Here is a 21,213-nt window from a genome sequence, read left to right as displayed (position 1 = left end):
CCGTCATTAAAATGAATGGATTTGAGAGTGCAGCAGGATGCCGAACATGACACGCAGAGACTCTGTCTCAGGGCGGGATTACGTGTTTGATTTGGTTGTTTTCATTATTTATGTTTGAACTATCCCCGACATGAACGAGGCAGATGGTTTAAGACAATCGTTTAGTTCTGTTTCCTTCATTTGTACATCGCTTTGCAAACAAACTAAACGTGTTTAGTTCATTTCCAGTAACTGCAGTTAAATCCAGCTCAGGTTTAATTCACTTCAACGCGGCCCAGTGGGGTGGAAGAAAGAGGTGTCAAGTAACGAAGTACAAATACTTCGTTACCTTACTTAAGTAGAAATTTTGGTTATCTATACTTCACTGGAGTAATTATTTTTCAGACGACTTTTTACTTTTACTCCTTACATTTTCACACAATTATCTGTACTTTTTACTCCTTACATTTTAAAAACAGCCTCGTTACTCTATTTCATTTAGGCCTTTTAAGAATAAAAGGAAGGAAGGAAGGAAGGAAGGAAGGAAGGAAGGAAGGAAGGAAGGAAGGAAGGAAGGAAGGAAGGAAGGAAGGAAGGAAGGAAGGAAGGAAGGAAGGAAGGAAGGAAGGAAGGAAGGAAGGAAGGAAGGGAGAAAAGAAGGAAGGAATGAAGGGAGAAAAGAAGGAAGGAAGGAAAAAAAGCAAGGAAGGAAGGAAGGAAGGAAGGGACAAAACAGGAAGAGAAGAAGGAAGGAGAGAGCAGGATGAAGGAAGGAAGGAAGGAAGGAAGGGAGAAAAGAAGGATGGAAGGAAGGAAGGAAGGAAGAATGAAAAGAAGGAAAGAAAGAAAGAAGGAAGGGATAAAAGAAGGAAGGAAGGAATGAAGAATTAAAAAAAGGAAAGAAAGAAGGAAAGAAGGGAGAAAGGAAGGAAGGAAGGAAGGAAGGAAGGAAGGAAGGAAGGAAGGAAGGAAGGAAGGAAGGAAGGAAGGAAGGAAGGAAGGAAGGAAGGAAGGAAGGAAGGAAGGAAGGAAGGAAGGAAGGAAGGAAGGAAGGAAGGAAGGGAAAATAAAAACTATCCAGTTAAATTGCTCCATCCGGATAGAGTGAATTTGGTTGTGGTTGTTTCAGATGTTCTTGTCCAGTTTTGTTCTTACATCCGTTCCCTCAGATTCCTGCAACTAAACTTGGATGTACATTCCAATAAAGGTTAGGATAAATGATAACATGAACATGAAGTTTGACTTTTTGCACCATTACAATACTTATAGGCAACTAGTCATCATATCTCCTGCTCTCTGAAACACATGTTAATGCTCAATAGTACACATATATGCTTCTTTAATATATTTACATTATACTAAGATACATTCATTTTCAATGGCTTTTGTCCTTAATGGCTTTTTTCCCCCTTACATTACTTTTACTTTTATACTTTAAGTAGTTTTGAAACCAGTACTTTTATATTTTTACTTGAGTAAAAAACTTGAGTTGATACTTCAACTTCTCCAGGAGTATTTTTAAACTCTAGTATCTATACTTCTACCTGAGTAATGAATGTGAATACTTGAAGGTGTGTGGCTTTAGAAACCGGTGGATGAAGAGTCACTCCCAACTCATTATTCTCTTTAAAAGGGAGGAAAAACTTCATATAGTCTGTATTTCCTTAAAAATACGAGGTGTCAGGTAAGTTCAGGTAAATGCATCTGAAACCAGACGTTAACCAGAAATCATGTCCTTTTCTCTCTATTAATATAATGCAAGGTATAAAAACAAAAATATTGAAAATACCATCCAATGCTTACGTAAGTGTAAACTTGTCACAACGAAACGTGTAAAAGGGAGCGGCTTCACATTAACGTGAGGAATGTTGCCCGTCCGATGAGTTTCAGGCGACGACACCTTCAGATTCTGCTGCTGCTCTCGGCCAGAGTCAGGAACGCTGGTTTATTTCTATTTTTTATCATATTACATGTAAAATAATCCATCCAGACAGGCTTTTTTCTTTTAAATCAATTTTATTCTATCTCATAAGCGAAAACGTTGCTCTACAACAGAATAAAAGTATTTTAAAAATCAATGTTTTTGACTTCTCTAACACGTTCAACGCACCAGTTTATAAATCGTTTAATCTCGCGCTGTAATCACAAAGCACGAACTTTTGAATCAAAGTCGTCTGAATGCAGAGCAAAAACGGTGTCCGTGTGAAGCGTTTGTGTACGTGTGCATGTGTGGTTTTTACGTAACAACCTGTCGAGTGGAGAAAAGCAAAGAAAGAAGGAGTTTCTTCAGCGTTGCCTGACTAACTCACAGTGACAGGCTGAAAGGCCAGCGGGTGCAGCTGAGCCTGCAGAGCCCACACCCCCACTTCACCTTTCATTCCCCACCTCTCCCTCCCTTTCTTTCTCTCTCACACACACATACACACAAATTAAAGCATGCATGTCCCCAAATCTTGCAAGCCATCTCGTCTGTTTGGCTCATTTCCTGGTGTGAGCGGCGGTTCAGCTTCTCTCAGCCTGTTTACTGCAGGAGAAACTGGACAACAACAAGTGTCCGCAGCTTTTAAACTGCTGTATTTACTGCGGCGGTCGGGTTTACCGCCTCACAGCTGCAGGGCTGCGGGTTTGAGTCCCGGCTGGAGCTTTTCTTTGTGGTTCCTGCACGTTCTTCCCCCCAGCGTGGGGTTTTTTCTCTGGTTGCTCCAGCTTCCTGCCACAAACCCGCCGCAGTTCCCAGACTGACCACCGGAGGCTCCAATCTGACCTCCAGGTTGAAATGTCCAACTTTAGAGCAGAAATAAACTACGGAGGAGTATTAGGGCCATGCAGGAGAAAAAATATTTGGGAGGGGAAGATTTTTTTTTATTGTGCACTTCAAGAAAAAAGTTGAAATGTCGAAAAAAATTTTGAAATGTCGAGATTAATGTTGAAATATAATTTCGAGAAAAAAGTCAAAATGTCGAGAATAATGTTGAAATATAATTTCGAGAAAAAAGTCGAAATGTCGAGATTAATGTTGAAATATAATTTCGAGAAAAAAGTCGAAATGTCGAGAATAAGGTTGAAATACAATTTCAAGAATAAAGTCGAAATTTCGTGAATAAAGTCGAAATTTCGAGAATAAAGTTGAAATAGAATTTCGTGAATAAAGTGGAAATGTCTCCTCTGGCCCATCAGATCAAGTTAGGAGAGCGACTGACAGCTAAGCAGCAGCAGCCGTAACGAACTAACGAACTAACGAACTAACGAATTAACGAATTAACGAACTAACAAACTAATTAACTAACTAACTTACATCCCTGGAGTGTCTATATGCCTACGAGGCATTTTGTAAAGACAGTCACATGCGTTATTTGTTATAGTCTCAGAAGGTTGACTTTATTCTCGAAATTTCACTTTTTTTCTCAACATTTCGACTTTTTTCTCAACATTGTACTTCAACATTAATCTTGACATTTTTACTTTTTTCTCGAAATTTTGACTTTTTTCTCAACATTTCGACTTTCTTCTCGACATTGTACTTCAACATTAATCTTGACATTTTGACTTTTTTCTCGAAATTTTGACTTTTTTCTCGACATTTCGACTTTTTTCTCGAGATTGTACTTCAACATTAATCTCGACATTTCGACTTTTTTCAATGCATAATGAAAAAAAAATCTTCCTTCTCTAATAAAATATTATTTTTATTTTTCTCCTGCCTGGCCCTAATACTCTTCCGTAATAAACACATTACCAGTCTGGTACGAAAAAACCTTTTCATGCATGTGAAACCAATAGTTTCACATGCATGACCAGCCATAAATGCATTTCTAACATGATTGATGGAGAATTGGCTCAGCCAATGAATAGCCGTTATCACTTCCTCATCCCTAATCGTCATGCATTCTTCATTTCCCCGTCGAGTCAGCGTGTTAAACAGGAACATTGGGCTGTAAACGTCTGCCGGCAGCTCTGGAGAGATTTCAGCGGGATCTGCTGAAGGAGCTGGTAGCCACGGCTAACTTTGATTGACATACGGTGGGCGGGCCCGCCGGTTTCCAAGGTAACATGGCTGCACTCAGTACCAACCAACGGGTCACGTGACTTAATGCTTCATCCATTGTTTTTTACAGTCCATGTCGGGGAAGAAGAGCTGAAACCCCGTGTGACGTGAACCTGAAGGTTTTCTGAAGTCTTTGGCTCTGAAGCCTCATTTTCCAGGTATAGAGAATGGAGCTTATATTTTACCTTATCTTTAATTTATACGTGAGAAAAATGCAGAATCCACTGAGTGGGCCTTTGTATAACATATTTTAAATAATAAATGTTCAGCACAACTTTATTTTTCTACAGTCTGCTTCCCCTGTGGAAAACATGAATCTGATTTTAGGTGTTGACATGAACTCAGCCAACGACTTTAAGCAGACACGCCTTAAAACTTCCTCCATTCCTCTGGTTCAGACTGTTGACAAACAACACTGCTATCGTTGGTGTACTTAGAACTAAGGTGACATGCTCTGAAGGATATAAATATATATATATGTATATATATATATATATATATATATATATGTGACCTTTGCCTCCCGTCTTGGTTACATGTCTCATATTTACTACTACTGTCATTTAGCAGACGCTTTTATCCGAAGCGACTTACATCTGAGACCATTTTGTCATTTCCAGGTGTTTTACAGGTGTTTTGATTGCATGGAAGGTGTTTTTGACCATTTCCAGGTGTTTTATGTGCATGGAAGGTGTATTTGGTCATTTACAGGAGTTTTACAGGTGTTTTTGTTTGCATGTAAGGTGTCTTTGGTCATTTCCAGGTGTTTTTGTGTGCATGTAAGGTGTCTTTGGTCATTTCCAGGTGTTTTCCAGGTGTTTTGTGTATGTAAGGTGTCTTTGGTCATTTCCAGGTGTTTTCCAGGTGTTTTATGTGCATGTAAGGTGTATTTGGTCATTTCCAGGTGTTTTCCAGGTGTTTTTGTTTGCATGGAAGGTGTCTTTGGTCATTTCCAGGTGTTTTAAAGGTGTTTTATGTGCATGTAATGTGTCTTTGGTCATTTACAGGTGTTTTACAGCTGTCTTGTGTGCATGTAAGGTGTCTTTGGTCATTTCCAGGTGTTTTACAGGTGTTTTTGTTTGCATGGAAGGTGTATTTGGTCATTTCCAGGTGTTTTCCAGCTGTCTTGTTTACATGTAAGGTGCCTTTGGTCATTTACAGGTGTTTTACAGGTGTTTTTGTGTGCATGGAAGGTGTCTTTGGTCATTTACAGGTGTTTTCCAGGTGTTTTTATGTACATGTAAGGTGTCTTTGGTCATTTCCAGGTGTTTTCCAGGTGTTTTTATGTACATGTAATGTGTCTTTGGTCATTTCCAGGTGTTTTTGTGTGCATGCAATGTGTCTTTGGTCATTTACAGGTGTTTTACAGGTGTTTTATAGGTGTTTTGTGTGCATGTAAGGTGTCTTTGGTCATTTACAGGTGTTTTCCAGGTGTTTTTGTGTGCATGTAAGGTGTCTTTGGTCATTTACAGGTGTTTTCCAGGTGTTTTTGTGTGCATGTAAGGTGTCTTTGGTCATTTACAGGTGTTTTCCAGGTGTTTTTGTGTGCATGTAAGGTGTCTTTGGTCATTTACAGGTGTTTTCCAGGTGTTTTAGTGTGCATGGAAGGTGTGTTTGGTCATTTACAGGTGTTTTAGTGTGCATGGAAGGTGTATTTGGTCATTTACAGGTGTTCTTGTGTGCATGGAAGGTGTCTTTGGTCATTTCCAGGTGTTTTCCAGGTGTTTTTGTGTGCATGGAAGGTGTATTTGGTCATTTCCAGGTGTTTTAAAGGTGTTTTGTTTGCATGTAAGGTGTATTTGGTCATTTACAGGTGTTTTAAAGGTGTTTCGTTTGCATGTAAGGTGTCTTCGTCGCCGCACTTCGACCTTTTTGTCCCTCCGCGCGCGCCGTACAAACCGGAAGTAGAAAGAAACCCTTCAAAACAAAAAACTGAAGCGACAAAAAAATCGTCTTAAAAATCATTATTGTGTAACAATGTCTAGCCAAAGTCCTGCCTTAATAAGCAACGAATCACGTTGCGTGCTTTTTAATACCAGCCCTGAAGATTATCGATGCGTAAGTAGAAAAACGTCTCTTTATTTCAGCTCTGCGGCTAATTAGCCAGTTAGCCGTTAAACTATTAACTATTAATGATTAACTATTAATGATTAACCTTGTTTTATCAGCTGGTGAATCAGTGAACTAGTGTATGGACCGACCCGTCCAGGTGGTACAGTTATTACAGGGACGTGTTGGTTCTGGTTTAAAAGCCCAAATCAATATTACAATAACCAATAATCGATTATTTGTATTGATCAGCTGGTCCAAACTTCACCTGCAGCCACGTGTCCGTCCAGCTGCTCCACTCTTTTATATATATATATATATATATATATATATATATATATATATATATATATATATATATATATATATATATATATATATAAAGTTATATCTGTGGTTTAAACGGTGAATAAAGAACTGCAGGATTATATTATTATTGATTATTTATTATTATATTATTATTATTATATTATAATATTATATATATATATATATATATATATATATATATATATATATAGATTATATATTATTATTATTATACCTGGTTTGACATTTGTATATATATATATATATATATATATATATATATATATATATATATATATATAAAATTCCCCACGGTAAGAATTTGTCATCTCGCTGTAAAAACGACAAATTCCCGTTGATGACGTTTTTGTGTAAAGCTGATTTATGGTTCTGCGTTAAATCGACGCACAACGTACGTGAAGGAAGGAAGGAAGGAAGGAAGGAAGGAAGGAAGAAAGAAAGAAAGAAAGAAAGAGAGAAAGAGTTTTTGTGTAACAAACATGGCGGATCTGATCATTCCAGTTTTGCAGTACAGGTGTAACTCATTTAATTGGTTTTTATCAATTCAATTTAATTGGTGTAGTTTAGTAGCATTTAGTATCTTTTAGAGCAGTGATTTGGAGGCTCCAAAGACTGAATGTGGTGATAGATTTATAGTTACCAAGGTGGAGTTGAATTGGTATTTTTTTTATCGTCATTTTTATCGTTATCGGGATAAATACCAGAAATTATCGTGATACATTTTTTAGTCCATACCGCCCATCCCTAATATATATGTATGTATACACACACACACATACATACGCATATATACATACAAGTTTCATGATTGATAATTAGTTGATCAGAAAATCAACTGTTAAATTATCCAAATGTTTTTGTTTCTTCTCCCTTTTTAGATTTGCTGCATTTATATTTATGATTTAAAACATTTGTAGACAGTTTGAGTTCAGTAAATAATCAATGTTGCAGATAATTACACCTTTACTTTAATTACCTCACTCACCTGAAGTGAACCGTCACACCTGTGTTTAACTACGAAGGTATGTCGTATTATTCATAATAAGATATTTCCTGTCTCATCCTGAAGTGTGTAACTTTTTTATTTATTCTTTATTTCATTCATTGATTAAAATAACAGAACAATTGAATATAAACACAGACGTTCCTAAATTCTGAATGAAAGGGAGCAGAAAGAAGAATAATTTTATTTAATCTGCCCCTTTACCCCAAGAAATCAATTTACAAAGAATGTAAATTAAAAAACGACAACAAAATAAACAAAAATATAAAATATAAATAGCTGCCGACCAACACAGACAGTCACATTCCTTTTTAGTTTCCAAGTTACAATTCAGGTAATACCATTCAAACAACAACAAATACCTTTCATGACAATGGGTATGTCAATCAAACGTAACTAACATATTTCATTATATTTCCTCAACATACTGGCTTTGGCCGGGTTTCCCAGATCAGTTAAGTAGTTCTTAACAGCGAAAGACTTCTTTCAAACCTTCTTAAGGAGCCTGTGAAAGAAAATCGCGTTTCCCAGAGTTGCTCTTAGCTTAAGTATCTCTTTCATTAAGAAGGAAATGAAAGATGCTGCTGACCCAGTCTTTACAACCATCTTAGTGAACAAAGACTCACAGATCCAGCCGCGTCAGGCAAATCAATATCACACCAAGCAATGAGATATTAAAACAATGCACCCCGCACAAATTTTGATTTATTTTATACTTTAGATTTATATTGTTTAGCATTTATTGGTGACAGCAAAGGAAAAAAAAAAGAAAAATAAGGAATAACAAGTGTGTTCCTGTATATGCTTTATGCTTTACGCACAAATAAAACGATCATCATGAATATCATTTATTTGATAATTTGGCTGCTATACAGCATATTCTCGCTGCAAATCAACCGCGTCGCCGCGCGAATTCGTGCGTCAGCACTTCAGTCCCCTGGACGTGTCGGACCGGGCTGTCAGACCGGGACACCTGCGCGGTGCCCGAGCCCGAGCACCTCTACGTGTGATGACAGGGAAGCAGCAGCTGAAGAACAGGAGCCTTTGATGAATCGTTCATTACAGTCTCAAATATAATCAATGGTGTCGGTTTATATTAAAGAATCTTTTTGCCCAGAAGAAAAAAGAGCGAAGACAACGACCCATAACTATTTTCTTCTCTTGAAAAAACCTGCACCGCGGGGTTTAGGATAAAAGACGCTGCAGCGCGAGTCGGGATGCAGGGTCTCAGAAGAGGAGGAATACGTGCGAGGCGGGGCTGATCTCTGCAATCTGAAGCGCTCTATAATTGTAAAAAGAATTTCACTTATAACGGGTTCTTTTTGGAACATAACCCCTGCGAAAAACCAGGGATTGCTGTAATTCCACGTTGCGATTTGCGAAACTCGCCTTCTCTTGGCTCATGTTTTTGAACACACACAAACGCCCACCCCGTTTCCTCCCGGTTTCTGCGTGTGGGGAAAAAAAGCCTCACTGTAGCCAGAAATAACGGAGTAACGCACCGTTTGGATGAAAAAGGGTAATTGAATTATATTTATCATCTTAATTTTTTATTATAACGCACAGGCAGCAGTGAATTAGTGCGTTAGGCAGCAGTGCTGCGTGTGAAAATGCGCTGATAGTGATCGGTGATCGATTTGCCTGGCATCGATTCATTTGGTTTCAGAACCGGACAGCTGCTCCAAAGAGCTTCTGAAAGAGCGAAACTAAAGGACGGTGTTAAGAAGTCATCTGGGAAACACCCGTATCTTAGGGTTCTCTCTTAGTTCAAACCTTCTTTGAACCTCTCTTAAATCCTTAAGAGAGGTTGGATCTGGGAAACCCGGCCTTTATTTGTTCTTTTGAATGCAATGTTTGATTTGGGTTCTTTGGTTTCTTTGTTCAGATAAAACATAAACTGATTCCTGTCACAGAAATACAACGTTCCATTAGTTTAGTCCTAAATCTGTTGTTTTTTTTAAGATCTCTGCGTAATCTTATGCTGCTTCAAAAACTAAATCTAAAACACTTCCATGGAAATAAGGAAGCGAATAATCAAGAAAACAGTAAATCCTAGAACCAGATGTTTTTGTTTTTATAAGAAAAAGCAGAGGTTAACCCATTAATCGGTAGGTTATGGGGCCGCGCAGGTATCTGGACACGCGTAGCGCCGTCTGAAAGGCCACGGCGATGATGTCACGAGTTGGAGGACGCGGGCTTGCCCTTCTCTGCTTTGCATGCAAGAGCCGAGTCCGCTGCTGGCCTTTTCATTTTCCCTGAAGCTCACAGGACTGAGTCACACGTTTCTCATTCTCATCACTCCTCCTCCTCTTCCTGCAGGTCCTTGAGCTGCTGCACTCTCTGAATTTGAGGTTTAACAATTATGTGGCTTACACGAGTCTCAGGTTTCGACTCGTTCCTTTACCGATACCAGCAACTGCAAACACTTGCAAATGTTGCTGAGAATAAAGGCGTCGGTATCAGCGAGGATTTACACCTATGCAACGTTTAGTTTACAAACAGATCCAATCTTTCTATGTTGCTCTAAAAGCCAGCGCAGGAAGTTACACAACACTGCATTTCAACTTCCTATTTTAAACCTCCAGGTGGGGAAGCGCCGTGATGAAAGTGTTTAAACTAGTTATTAGTGAAGTTCAATACCACCGACTTCCTTTCCGATCCGATATTGAGTAAAATTCAGGCTGGTATCGGCGATACCGATTCGATTGTGCAAATACACTTAATGTGCCCCGTAAATCTATTTTAAATAGCTTAAGAATACGGAACATCAGTCACTTATTTAGCTATTTATTTTAAAGTCAGAAGTTTACTGAGGTAGCAGCCTCATTCACAATACAGCCGAGCTGCTACAACAACAGAAAAACCAGTGTTTCCATCACTAAATAAAGATCCTGAAATAATAAAACCATTAAAATAAATAAGAGAATAATAAACAAAAATAAAAACTACTATAGAAATTAAAATGATAAAAAGTAGTTCCTACCAGCAGCGTGTCATTTACAAATAATCTGAATAATTTAGTTCATTTCCACCGTATTCCTGTTTAGGCCTGTGTTGAAAAGATCGATTTCCCAATTCTAAATCGATTCTCATATTAATTCATAAAAATCGATTCATATGTCTAAAGATCGATTTTTTTTTTTTTTTTTTCTCTCTCCCCCCATCATTGCATTACAACTTTTGGTATTTTTTTTTGTTTATGCCCAAAAAAGGAATGTTTTGTTGGACACGAGAATATCTAGTGCCATGTTTTTGCCTTTAAATATGTTTAAAGGCATGAAAACATTAAAGTTTTCAGTTATAATTGGATATATTGTCTATATTTCTTTGCTTTATATACTGTCTTGGGGTAACATTTGCATAAAATGCTAAAAACCAAATTCTCATAAATTAATTCTCAAAAATTAAACCGATTTCATATGTCTCTGTTTCCTCCCTGGATCTGTTTGGTAATTCTGACCCACATGATGTTTCTGAAAGCAGTTCTATCAGCATTCTGGGAGCTGATTGGTCCTTACAGCATCATTAGCTGCAATACTTGCTGTTGAATCTCAATATAATACTAGTATTAATATGTTGTAGAACTACAGTCATATAATTCATGCAATAGCTGAAAAAACTGTTTTAATAACACTAACCCAAATCAATATCGGAATCGGATTGAATGAAATCTTGATAATCGATTCTGAATCTTAAGAATCGGAATCGAATCGATTCTTGACATTTGAATCGATCCCCAGCCGTATTCCTGTTATTGATGTACATCACCACAAGTGACTGAAGTATCAAAAGTATCAATATTTTAGTTTGAGAATCGATTTTAGAGCATGCAGATCTGGTATCGGAAGTATGAATATTTCAGTATTGATCAGCACCTCACTAGTGGTTATCCATCTTTGGCGTTACGTTTGCATCTTCTCAGGGTGGAAAATCCCCCCAGCAACGTTGCAACCGTCTCGTTATTCAAGGCTGCGGTTTCCAGAGGTGGAACGAACGGTGCTAAAAATAAGACGGCTGTCGTTAATAATTAAGGAGCCATCAGGTGAAAAAGAACTAGTTTATCAAGTCACGGAGGAAGATGGACAAACTGCAGCAGTGAAATATCTGCACTTGGCCTTTCGGAGATGAGAGAAAGACAGAAACAGCTCAGCGATGCATCTGTCTGCATCTGTATTTAACGGCTCAGCTGTCGCTCGCCAGCTGCTGTTTGTTTGCAGCTTCTTAAAAAGCGCCGGACGCCTGTGGACGTGACATTCTTGAACAGCGCCGAGTCTCAGGTGTCGGTAAACTGCAGATGTTTATGTGTTAGACGGTCGGCTTCTCTGGGTGAACGTGTTTGTGGACACGTACGTGTACGTGGACAAGAATGTCTCCCGGTCGGGTCGGAGCTCGTTATTATAATGATGAGCAGAGTATTTGTCCTCCAGGTCTGGATGGGTCTCAGTACGGAAGAGTATTAGGGCCAGGCAGGAGAAAAATAAAAATAATATTTTAGAAGAGGAAGAATTTTTTTTCATTATGCACTTCAAGAAAAAATTCGAAATTTCAAGAAAAAAGTCAAAATGTCGAGAAAAAAAGTCAACCTTCTGAGACTATAACAAACAGCGCATGTAACTGTCTTTACAAAATGCCTCATAAGCCTATAGACCGGGGGTCGGCAACCCGCGGCTCTTTAGCGCCGCCCTAGTGGCTCCCTGGAGCTTTTTCAAAAATGTTTGACTTTTTTTTTTCTTTCTTCTTCTTTTTTTCCCTTTATTTCTCTTTTTTTCTTCCTTTTTCCTTTCCTTTTTAATCTCGACATTTTGACTTTTTTCTCGACATTTTGACTTTTTTCTTGAAATTTTGACTTTTTTCTCGACATTTCAACTTTTTTTTTCAACTTTAGACCACAAACAATCCTGACAATAAATATACAAACCGGAAAAAAAAAAAAGTGCAATACCATTCTCTGCAACGTGCATAAATAACATCTGTAAATATCCATCTGTTTTTCTTTTTGTATACTAGTATTTTTTTATTTATTACTATTTTTATTCTCCTTCTTCTTCTTATTATTATTATTGTATATACTGTTTATAGTGTTTTTCATTTTTATTATTATTATTATTGTGTGATATTGATATTGGGGACTATTAAAGGATTTCTTATCTTATCTTATCTTTCTCACATTTCGACTTTTTTCTTGAAATTTAGAATTTTCTCGACATTTCAACTTTTTTGTCGAGATTGTACTTCAACATTAATCTCAACATTTTGACTTTTTTCTCGAAATTTTGACTTTTTTCATGACATTTCGACTTTTGTCTCGAAATTTTGACTTTTTTCACGACATTTCCACTTTTTTCTCGACGTTTCGAGATTTTTTTATCGACATTTCCACTTTTTTCTTAACATTTCGACTTTTTTCTCGAAGTGCATAATGAAAAAAAAATCTTTCCCCAGTTATAACTAATATAGAAACATGCAGCATGTGTTGCCTTCATTCTAAGGCAGATACAAATGTGTCTGCGGCTCCAGACACATTTGTTTTTTGTGTTTTTGGTCCAATATGGCTCTTTCAACATTTTGGGTTGCTGACCCCTGGTATAGACGAACTGGTGAAACTTCACTTCAAAATCAGCTTCAGTAACAAAGAAATTCTTTCTCTTTTATCTCATAAAGACGGTGTATTTATCAGTATTAGGACTTGATGGGCCAGAGGAGACATTTAGACTTTATTCATGAAATTGTATTTCAACTTTATTCACGACATTTCAAATTTATTCTTGAAATTGTGTTTCAACATTTATCTCGACATTTCGACTTTATTCTCGAAGTGCAAAATAAAAAAAAATCTTCCCCTCTCAAATATTTATTCTCCTGCATGGCCCTAATACTCCTCCGTACAGGGAGCGCAAAACAAACAGTCAACTCTTTACTACTTTGACTTTAAGCTTTATTCATGTAATAATCACCTGTTTCTACATTTCAGGAGCTGATTTTATCAGTAAAACGAGCGGCTGGAACCTTCTCCTTAATAGGATGGTAAATATTCTTTTATTTTTCTCAGAAATGATTCGTTGTCTTGAGATGAAGGTTCAGTAAGTTTAGTAAAAGTTGTGGTGAAACAACTTATGTAAGAAAAACCCTTGAAAATAAAGGAGTTGTCAGACCAAAGACTTGGGTTTATAAATTAACCTGAATCCTCGTAAACGTGCAGGAACATCAACTGTCACGTTCATGCACCTCGGAAGGATCAAACACCGAATTAGTTTTAAAATACTTTTGAAATATTGAGCGAAAATGTTGCAAAAAAATCCCACGTTCTTCTTTGACACGAGACAAATATATGTTTTAATTCTAGTAGAGTTTAACATAATTAAAAAGTTCCTGCCCATGATTTATATACGTTTATCAGTCAGAATAAATGAATAAAGCAGATTTCTATGTCTTGATTGTTCATTGTAGATCTTTAACATTAGAGTTGAGGCTATAAACATTATTTGAAGCAACTGAAACTGAGCTTTTCTAAGATTTCTTGACATCTTTAGCAGCAAAACTGCAACTGAATGAAACTTTTTTTGCAGAAAGCCTTGAAAACTCTCCAGAAAGTGTTTTAATTGTCCCGGATTACTTTTAAAAACATTACCGTGCATCTCGGAGCCTCTTAGACGGAGGTTGTGAGTGAAACGTGCTTTTTCCTGGTTGACCAGGACGTGACCCTCTTAAACTCGCTCCCATTGGCTCCGGCAGACGTCGTTATCTCCACCTTAAACAGTGTTGATGTTCTCACCCGGGCGCTAACCGCTCGCACTCCCGCGTCTTACTCGCCGGCTAATTAGGAGGCAGATTCCTCATGAATATTAATGAGCGGCTCCTCGGCGGAGCTGCTTAAAGAAAAGCTCCAACCAGCGGCGTCTGCAGACATAAACATCACCTTCTAAAGGTAACAACAACACAACACTTCTTCACTTGGTGTAACGCAGCACTAATCAAAACACAGTTGAGGATATAAAAACCAGTTTCTGCCAAAACATCCAATCAAAGGCTTCAGTCTGACACTTTAATGAGTAAAAGGCCTCCCCTGTGTGATCGATAAAAGTCTAAACATTTCAAGCACCCAAACATTTCATATTTGACTAAATTCAGTGTAAATTGTTGTTTTTTTCGCGGTATTATGATAGCTATGAGGTGTAAATACACATGATGGTTTCTCAGGATGTGTCTAAGATATGTTCTTCTGCGTTGGTCTTGCGACGTTGTAATTGCTACACTCAAAATCTTACCAGGAATATTTGTCTTATTTCTAGTTAAAATGTCTAATTTTTAGTCAAAAAATCTCATTACACTTAAAACAAGAGTCATTAGCAGAAAAATAACTTATTTGACAATTTTCACTTGTTTTCAAGTAAATTTTCACTTGAAATAAGTAGAAAAATCTGCCAGTGGGACAAGATTTATCTTCTTATTACAAGCAAAAAAATCTTGTTCCACTGGCAGATTTTTCTACTTATTTTAAGTGAAAATCTACTTGAAACAGGTGAAAATTGTTGTTTTTTCCAGTGATGAGTCTTGTTTTAAGTGTAATGAGATTTTTTGGACTAAAAATGAGACATTTTAACTAGAAATAAGACGAATATTCTTGTTAAGATTTTGAGTTTTTGCAGTGTAAAAAACAAAATAAGAAACAGGAAATATAAATAGGCTATATATACACTATGAAAATGAATGAATGAGAGACTATTGCACATAAATGAGTGAAAGAATACTGTATTGCACATAAACTAACAGGATAATATTATATATTTATCCAGTTAGGTTTTTTATTGTACCTGTCACTGAGTTATGAAGTGTTTTTTTTCCAGTGATGAGTCTTGTTTTAAGTGTAATGAGATTGTTTTTTACTAAAAATGAGACATTTTAACTAGAAATAAGACAAATATTCTTGTTAAGATTTTTAGTTTTTGCAGTGTGTCAAATGCCGTAAAGGTGCAGAGATTATAAAAAGCTGCTCGTGGATAATAAAACGTGCTGAAGAGACTCGACTGCATCGCTAGTTTCTGTCATTTCCGTTAAAAATGCTGAGGAATAGCTGCAAAGGTCGAGGACGGGGAGCGAGAGCCGTGATAAGACCCTGGAAACATGTTTAGGTTGATGATTATCTGTAAAGTGTGATATTAAAGGAAGCGGGCGTTAGATAAAGGATGTTATTTAGTAACGCGGTTTCAGCCGTGATGGGGGTTTCTGCAGAGATCTCTGCAGGTTAAAGGTGTAACCGCGTTAGGGATGGGCGGTACGGACTAAATCACGATAATTTCTGGCATTTATCCTGATAACGATAAAAATGAGGATAAAAAAATACCAATTCAACTCCACCTTTGTAACTATAAATCTATCTCTATCTGCCATGTTTGTTACACAAACACGTCAATGGGATTTTATCCTGTTTTCTTTCTTTCTTTCTTTCTTTCTTTCTTTCTTTCTTTCTTTCTTTCTTTCTTTCTTTCTTTCTTTCTTTCAGGCTCATTTTCTTTCTTTCTTTCTTTCTTTCTTTCTTTCTTTTAGGCTCATTTTCTTTCTTTCTTTCTTTCTTTCTTTCTTTCTTTCTTTCTTTCTTTCTTTCTTTCTGGCTCATTTTCTTTCTTTCTTTCTTTCTTTCTTTCTTTCTTTCTTTCTTTCTTTCTTTCTTTCTTTCTTTCAGGCTCATTTTCTTTCTTTCTTTCTTTCTTTCTTTCTTTCTTTCTTTTAGGCTCATTTTCTTTCTTTCTTTCTTTCTTTCTTTCTTTCTTTCTTTCTTTCTTTCTTTCTTTCTTTCTTTCTTTCTTTTAGGCTCATTTTCTTTCTTTCTTTCTTTCTTTCTTTCTTTCTTTCTTTCTTTCTTTCTTGCTCATTTCTTCTCTTTCTTTCTTTCTTTCTTTCTTTCTAAAGTTTAACATCATTAAAAAGTTCCTGCCCATGATTTATATACGTTTATCAGTAAGAATAAATTCATAAAGCAGATTTCTACGTCTTGATTGTTCATTGTAATAATAATAATAATAATAACATTGTAGATCTTTAACATTAGAGTTGAGGCTATAAACATTATTTGAAGCAACTGAAACTGAGCTTTTCTAAGATTTCTTGACGTCTTTAGCAGCAAAACTGCAACTGAATGAAACACTTTTTGCAGAAAGCCGTGAAAACTCTCCAGAAAGTGTTTTAATTGTCCCGGATTACTTTTAAAAACATTACCGTGCATCTCGGAGCCTCTTAGACGGAGGTTGTGAGTGAAACGTGCTTTTTCCTGGTTGACCAGGACGTGACCCTCTTAAACTCGCTCCCATTGGCTCCGGCAGACGTCGTTATCTCCACCTTAAACAGTGTTGATGTTCTCACCCGGGCGCTAACCGCTCGCACTCCCGCGTCTTACTCGCCGGCTAATTAGGAGGCAGATTCCTCATGAATATTAATGAGCGGCTCCTCGGCGGAGCTGCTTAAAGAAAAGCTCCAACCAGCGGCGTCTGCAGACATAAACATCACCTTCTAAAGGTAACAACAACACAACACTTCTTCACTTGGTGTAACGCAGCACTAATCAAAACACAGTTGAGGATATAAAAACCAGTTTCTGCCAAAACATCCAATCAAAGGCTTCAGTCTGACACTTTAATGAGTAAAAGGCCTCCCCTGTGTGATCGATAAAAGTCTAAACATTTCAAGCACCCAAACATTTCATATTTGACTAAATTCAGTGTAAATTGTTGTTTTTTTCGCGGTATTATGATAGCTATGAGGTGTAAATACACATGATGGTTTCTCAGGATGTGTCTAAGATATGTTCTTCTGCGTTGGTCTTGCGACGTTGTAATTGCTACACTCAAAATCTTACCAGGAATATTTGTCTTATTTCTAGTTAAAATGTCTAATTTTTAGTCAAAAAATCTCATTACACTTAAAACAAGAGTCATTAGCAGAAAAATAACTTATTTGACAATTTTCACTTGTTTTCAAGTAAATTTTCACTTGAAATAAGTAGAAAAATCTGCCAGTGGGACAAGATTTATCTTCTTATTACAAGCAAAAAAATCTTGTTCCACTGGCAGATTTTTCTACTTATTTTAAGTGAAAATCTACTTGAAACAGGTGAAAATTGTTGTTTTTTCCAGTGATGAGTCTTGTTTTAAGTGTAATGAGATTTTTTGGACTAAAAATGAGACATTTTAACTAGAAATAAGACGAATATTCTTGTTAAGATTTTGAGTTTTTGCAGTGTAAAAAACAAAATAAGAAACAGGAAATATAAATAGGCTATATATACACTATGAAAATGAATGAATGAGAGACTATTGCACATAAATGAGTGAAAGAATACTGTATTGCACATAAACTAACAGGATAATATTATATATTTATCCAGTTAGGTTTTTTATTGTACCTGTCACTGAGTTATGAAGTGTTTTTTTTCCAGTGATGAGTCTTGTTTTAAGTGTAATGAGATTGTTTTTTACTAAAAATGAGACATTTTAACTAGAAATAAGACAAATATTCTTGTTAAGATTTTTAGTTTTTGCAGTGTGTCAAATGCCGTAAAGGTGCAGAGATTATAAAAAGCTGCTCGTGGATAATAAAACGTGCTGAAGAGACTCGACTGCATCGCTAGTTTCTGTCATTTCCGTTAAAAATGCTGAGGAATAGCTGCAAAGGTCGAGGACGGGGAGCGAGAGCCGTGATAAGACCCTGGAAACATGTTTAGGTTGATGATTATCTGTAAAGTGTGATATTAAAGGAAGCGGGCGTTAGATAAAGGATGTTATTTAGTAACGCGGTTTCAGCCGTGATGGGGGTTTCTGCAGAGATCTCTGCAGGTTAAAGGTGTAACCGCGTTAGGGATGGGCGGTACGGACTAAATCACGATAATTTCTGGCATTTATCCTGATAACGATAAAAATGAGGATAAAAAAATACCAATTCAACTCCACCTTTGTAACTATAAATCTATCTCTATCTGCCATGTTTGTTACACAAACACGTCAATGGGATTTTATCCTGTTTTCTTTCTTTCTTTCTTTCTTTCTTTCTTTCTTTCTTTCTTTCTTTCTTTCTTTCTTTCTTTCTTTCTTTCTTTCAGGCTCATTTTCTTTCTTTCTTTCTTTCTTTCTTTCTTTCTTTTAGGCTCATTTTCTTTCTTTCTTTCTTTCTTTCTTTCTTTCTTTCTTTCTTTCTTTCTTTCTTTCTTTCTTTCTTTCTTTCTTTCTTTCTTTCTTTCTTTCTGGCTCATTTTCTTTCTTTCTTTCTTTCTTTCTTTCTTTCTTTCTTTCTTTCTTTCTTTCTTTCTTTCTTTCAGGCTCATTTTCTTTCTTTCTTTCTTTCTTTCTTTCTTTCTTTCTTTTAGGCTCATTTTCTTTCTTTCTTTCTTTCTTTCTTTCTTTCTTTCTTTCTTTCTTTCTTTCTTTCTTTCTTTCTTTTAGGCTCATTTTCTTTCTTTCTTTCTTTCTTTCTTTCTTTCTTTCTTTCTTTCTTTCTTTCTTTCTTTCTTTCTTTTAGGCTCATTTCCTTCCTTCTTCCCTTCCTTCCTTCCTCCCTTCCTCTTTTATCCCTTCCTTCCTTCCTTCCTTCCTTCCTTCCTTCCTTCCTTCCTTCCTTCCTTCCTTCCTTCCTTCCTTCCTTCCTTCCTTCCTTCCTCCCTTCCTTCCATAAATCATCTTTACACAAAAACGTCATCAACATGAATTTATAATTTTTACCGTGAGATACAAATTCTTACCGTGGGGAATTTTTTTGACGGTTTTTCGTGAACGGTAAAATATCACCCATTCCTAGTCTCCGTCGGCAGTAACGGGCCCGTAACGCTGCAGTACCGGGCCCGTAACGCTCCAGTAACGGGCCCGTAACGCTCCAGTAACGGGCCCGTAACGCTCCAGTAACGGGCCTGTAACGCTCCAGTAACGGGCCTGTAACGCTCCAGTAACGGGCCTGTAACGCTCCAGTAACGGGCCCGTAACGCTCCAGTAACGGGCCCGTAACGCTGCAGCTGCAGCTTCTTCTTCTTCTCTCTCTCTGCAGCCTCTTCATGCTGTTTGTGATCTGGCTGCTGCGCCGGCATCACTCCCTGGCCCAGGTAAACCCGCTCCCACACCGTACAACACACACTCTGGCACATCCTTTTCCATCTCTGTTTGCTTCATTTCCACCGGAAATAAGTTTAATTAGCCATGGCAAATCTTGGCATAATTGAACCCAATTAAAATGCACAGATTAATGAATTGGGGAGTTAATTGACTCACGGTCATTCTCTGATAGCGGCTGCCTCCTCGTGCTTTTTCCCTCTCTTCATGTGGAGCCGTTTAAATAAATATTAAAGAACATAATCTCTTGATATTTGTTGAATTTTTTCCCCCCTCTTTCTCCACTTGTCATTTCTAGCTTTTATCCAAAGCGACTCCCGTTTTTTTTCTTTTTCTGAGGGTGTTTGTTCATGTTCTTTTATGGCTTTGCTTTGAATGTGCAGCCTGTGGATGATTCTGTGCTTTTGAAGCCGGTCCAGCAGGTCTGCCGGGTTTGGCGGCGCTGCCTGTTATCCTCTCTAATCTCAAGTAAATGACAGCTTAACGTGGGGCTCTGATGGATCCCATTACTCCTGGACCACATTGCAGAGTGTCCTCGTGTCCCTCCCGGTCCTCCTCCCTCCTCCTCCATAAACCCTCGCCTTACGTGCATCCACTCACAAAGGTTATCTGTCAGTCAATAGTCTTTAGTGCTCTCAAGGCCCTCCCCGCTCTGGCTCTGCCCCCCCGGCCTCTCCTCTTCCTCCTCGTCTTCCTCCTCCTCCTCCTCCTCCTCCTCTTCCTCTGCAGCCTTGGCCGTGTCACTGCTGGACGCAGATTGATAAAGAGCTGCACGTGCACTCGTCTTTCGTGCAGGCCTGTGTTGAAAAGATCTATTTTCCGATTCTAAATCGATTCATATGTCTAAAGATTTTTTTTTTTTTTCATTATTACATTACAACTTTTGGTATTTTTTTTATTTATGCCCTAAAAAGGAATGTTTTGTTGGACATGAGAATAACTAGTGCCATGTTTTTGCCTTTTAAATAGGGCTGGGGATCGATTCAAATGTCAAGAATCGATTCGATTCCGATTCTTAAGATTCAGAATCGATTATTGATTTGATCCGATTCGATATTGATTTGGGTTAGCGTTGCCTGGATTATATGACTGTAAAATAACTATGGAAATAATAATTTCACAATAATTATTGTGAAATAACTAAGAAATAAATAACTCAAATAGGCATTTCAATATCCATTTAAATTGCAAAAAAAGAAAGAAATTGCAACAGCTCAAGAGGTAAACAGATTATTTTAGCTTGTCTGATTTATTCTGTCACCAGACACAGTTTGCCATGAAGCACCCGGCATTTTTCAGGTATTTTATGACAAACCGTGTCCGATAACAGAGAAACCAAACAAGCTATAGTAAATATAGATAATAGGAACTTCATTGAACTAATATAACATTTAGAAATTTAAGCTGAAATGTCCAGCATTTTCTCTAAAGAAAAGTTCATTTAGTTCAGGAGTTTTCAAAACTACTGGGATTAAATTTCACCAGGCAAAAATGTAATGATGGGAAAAAATAAATAAATAAATTAATAAAAAAAAAAATATATAATATGAGAATCGATTTAGAATCAGTAAATCGATTTTTTCAACACAGGCCTACTACTAATATGTTTAAAGTAGGTTTGTCCCGATCAGGATTTTTTAGCTCCTGATCACTTGAGTTTGAGTTTCTGCCGATCCCGATTTTTCCCGATCCGATCACTTTTTTTGGCTCCCGATACATTT

General features: G+C 37.2%; 1 protein-coding gene across 1 annotated transcript in view; it reads left to right on the top strand.

Annotated features, from left to right (window-relative positions):
• Positions 1–5,937: 5,937 nt before the first annotated feature.
• The window catches only part of LOC133445647 (uncharacterized), a 52,588-nt gene continuing 37,312 nt past the window's right edge, over positions 5,938–21,213 (top strand). The window contains exons 1-3 of the mRNA XM_061722970.1: positions 5,938–6,082; positions 13,378–13,430; positions 19,431–19,485. Coding sequence (XP_061578954.1) covers positions 6,002–6,082; positions 13,378–13,430; positions 19,431–19,485 — 189 coding nt within the window. The 5' untranslated portion in view covers positions 5,938–6,001. The remainder of the gene's footprint in view (positions 6,083–13,377; positions 13,431–19,430; positions 19,486–21,213) is intronic.

Source organism: Cololabis saira, chromosome 6 (genome assembly GCF_033807715.1).
Source record: "Cololabis saira isolate AMF1-May2022 chromosome 6, fColSai1.1, whole genome shotgun sequence".
Taxonomy (NCBI): domain Eukaryota; kingdom Metazoa; phylum Chordata; class Actinopteri; order Beloniformes; family Belonidae; genus Cololabis; species Cololabis saira.
Note: the sequence above shows the minus strand (reverse complement) of the source record. Positions and strands in the feature narration are given on the sequence as shown.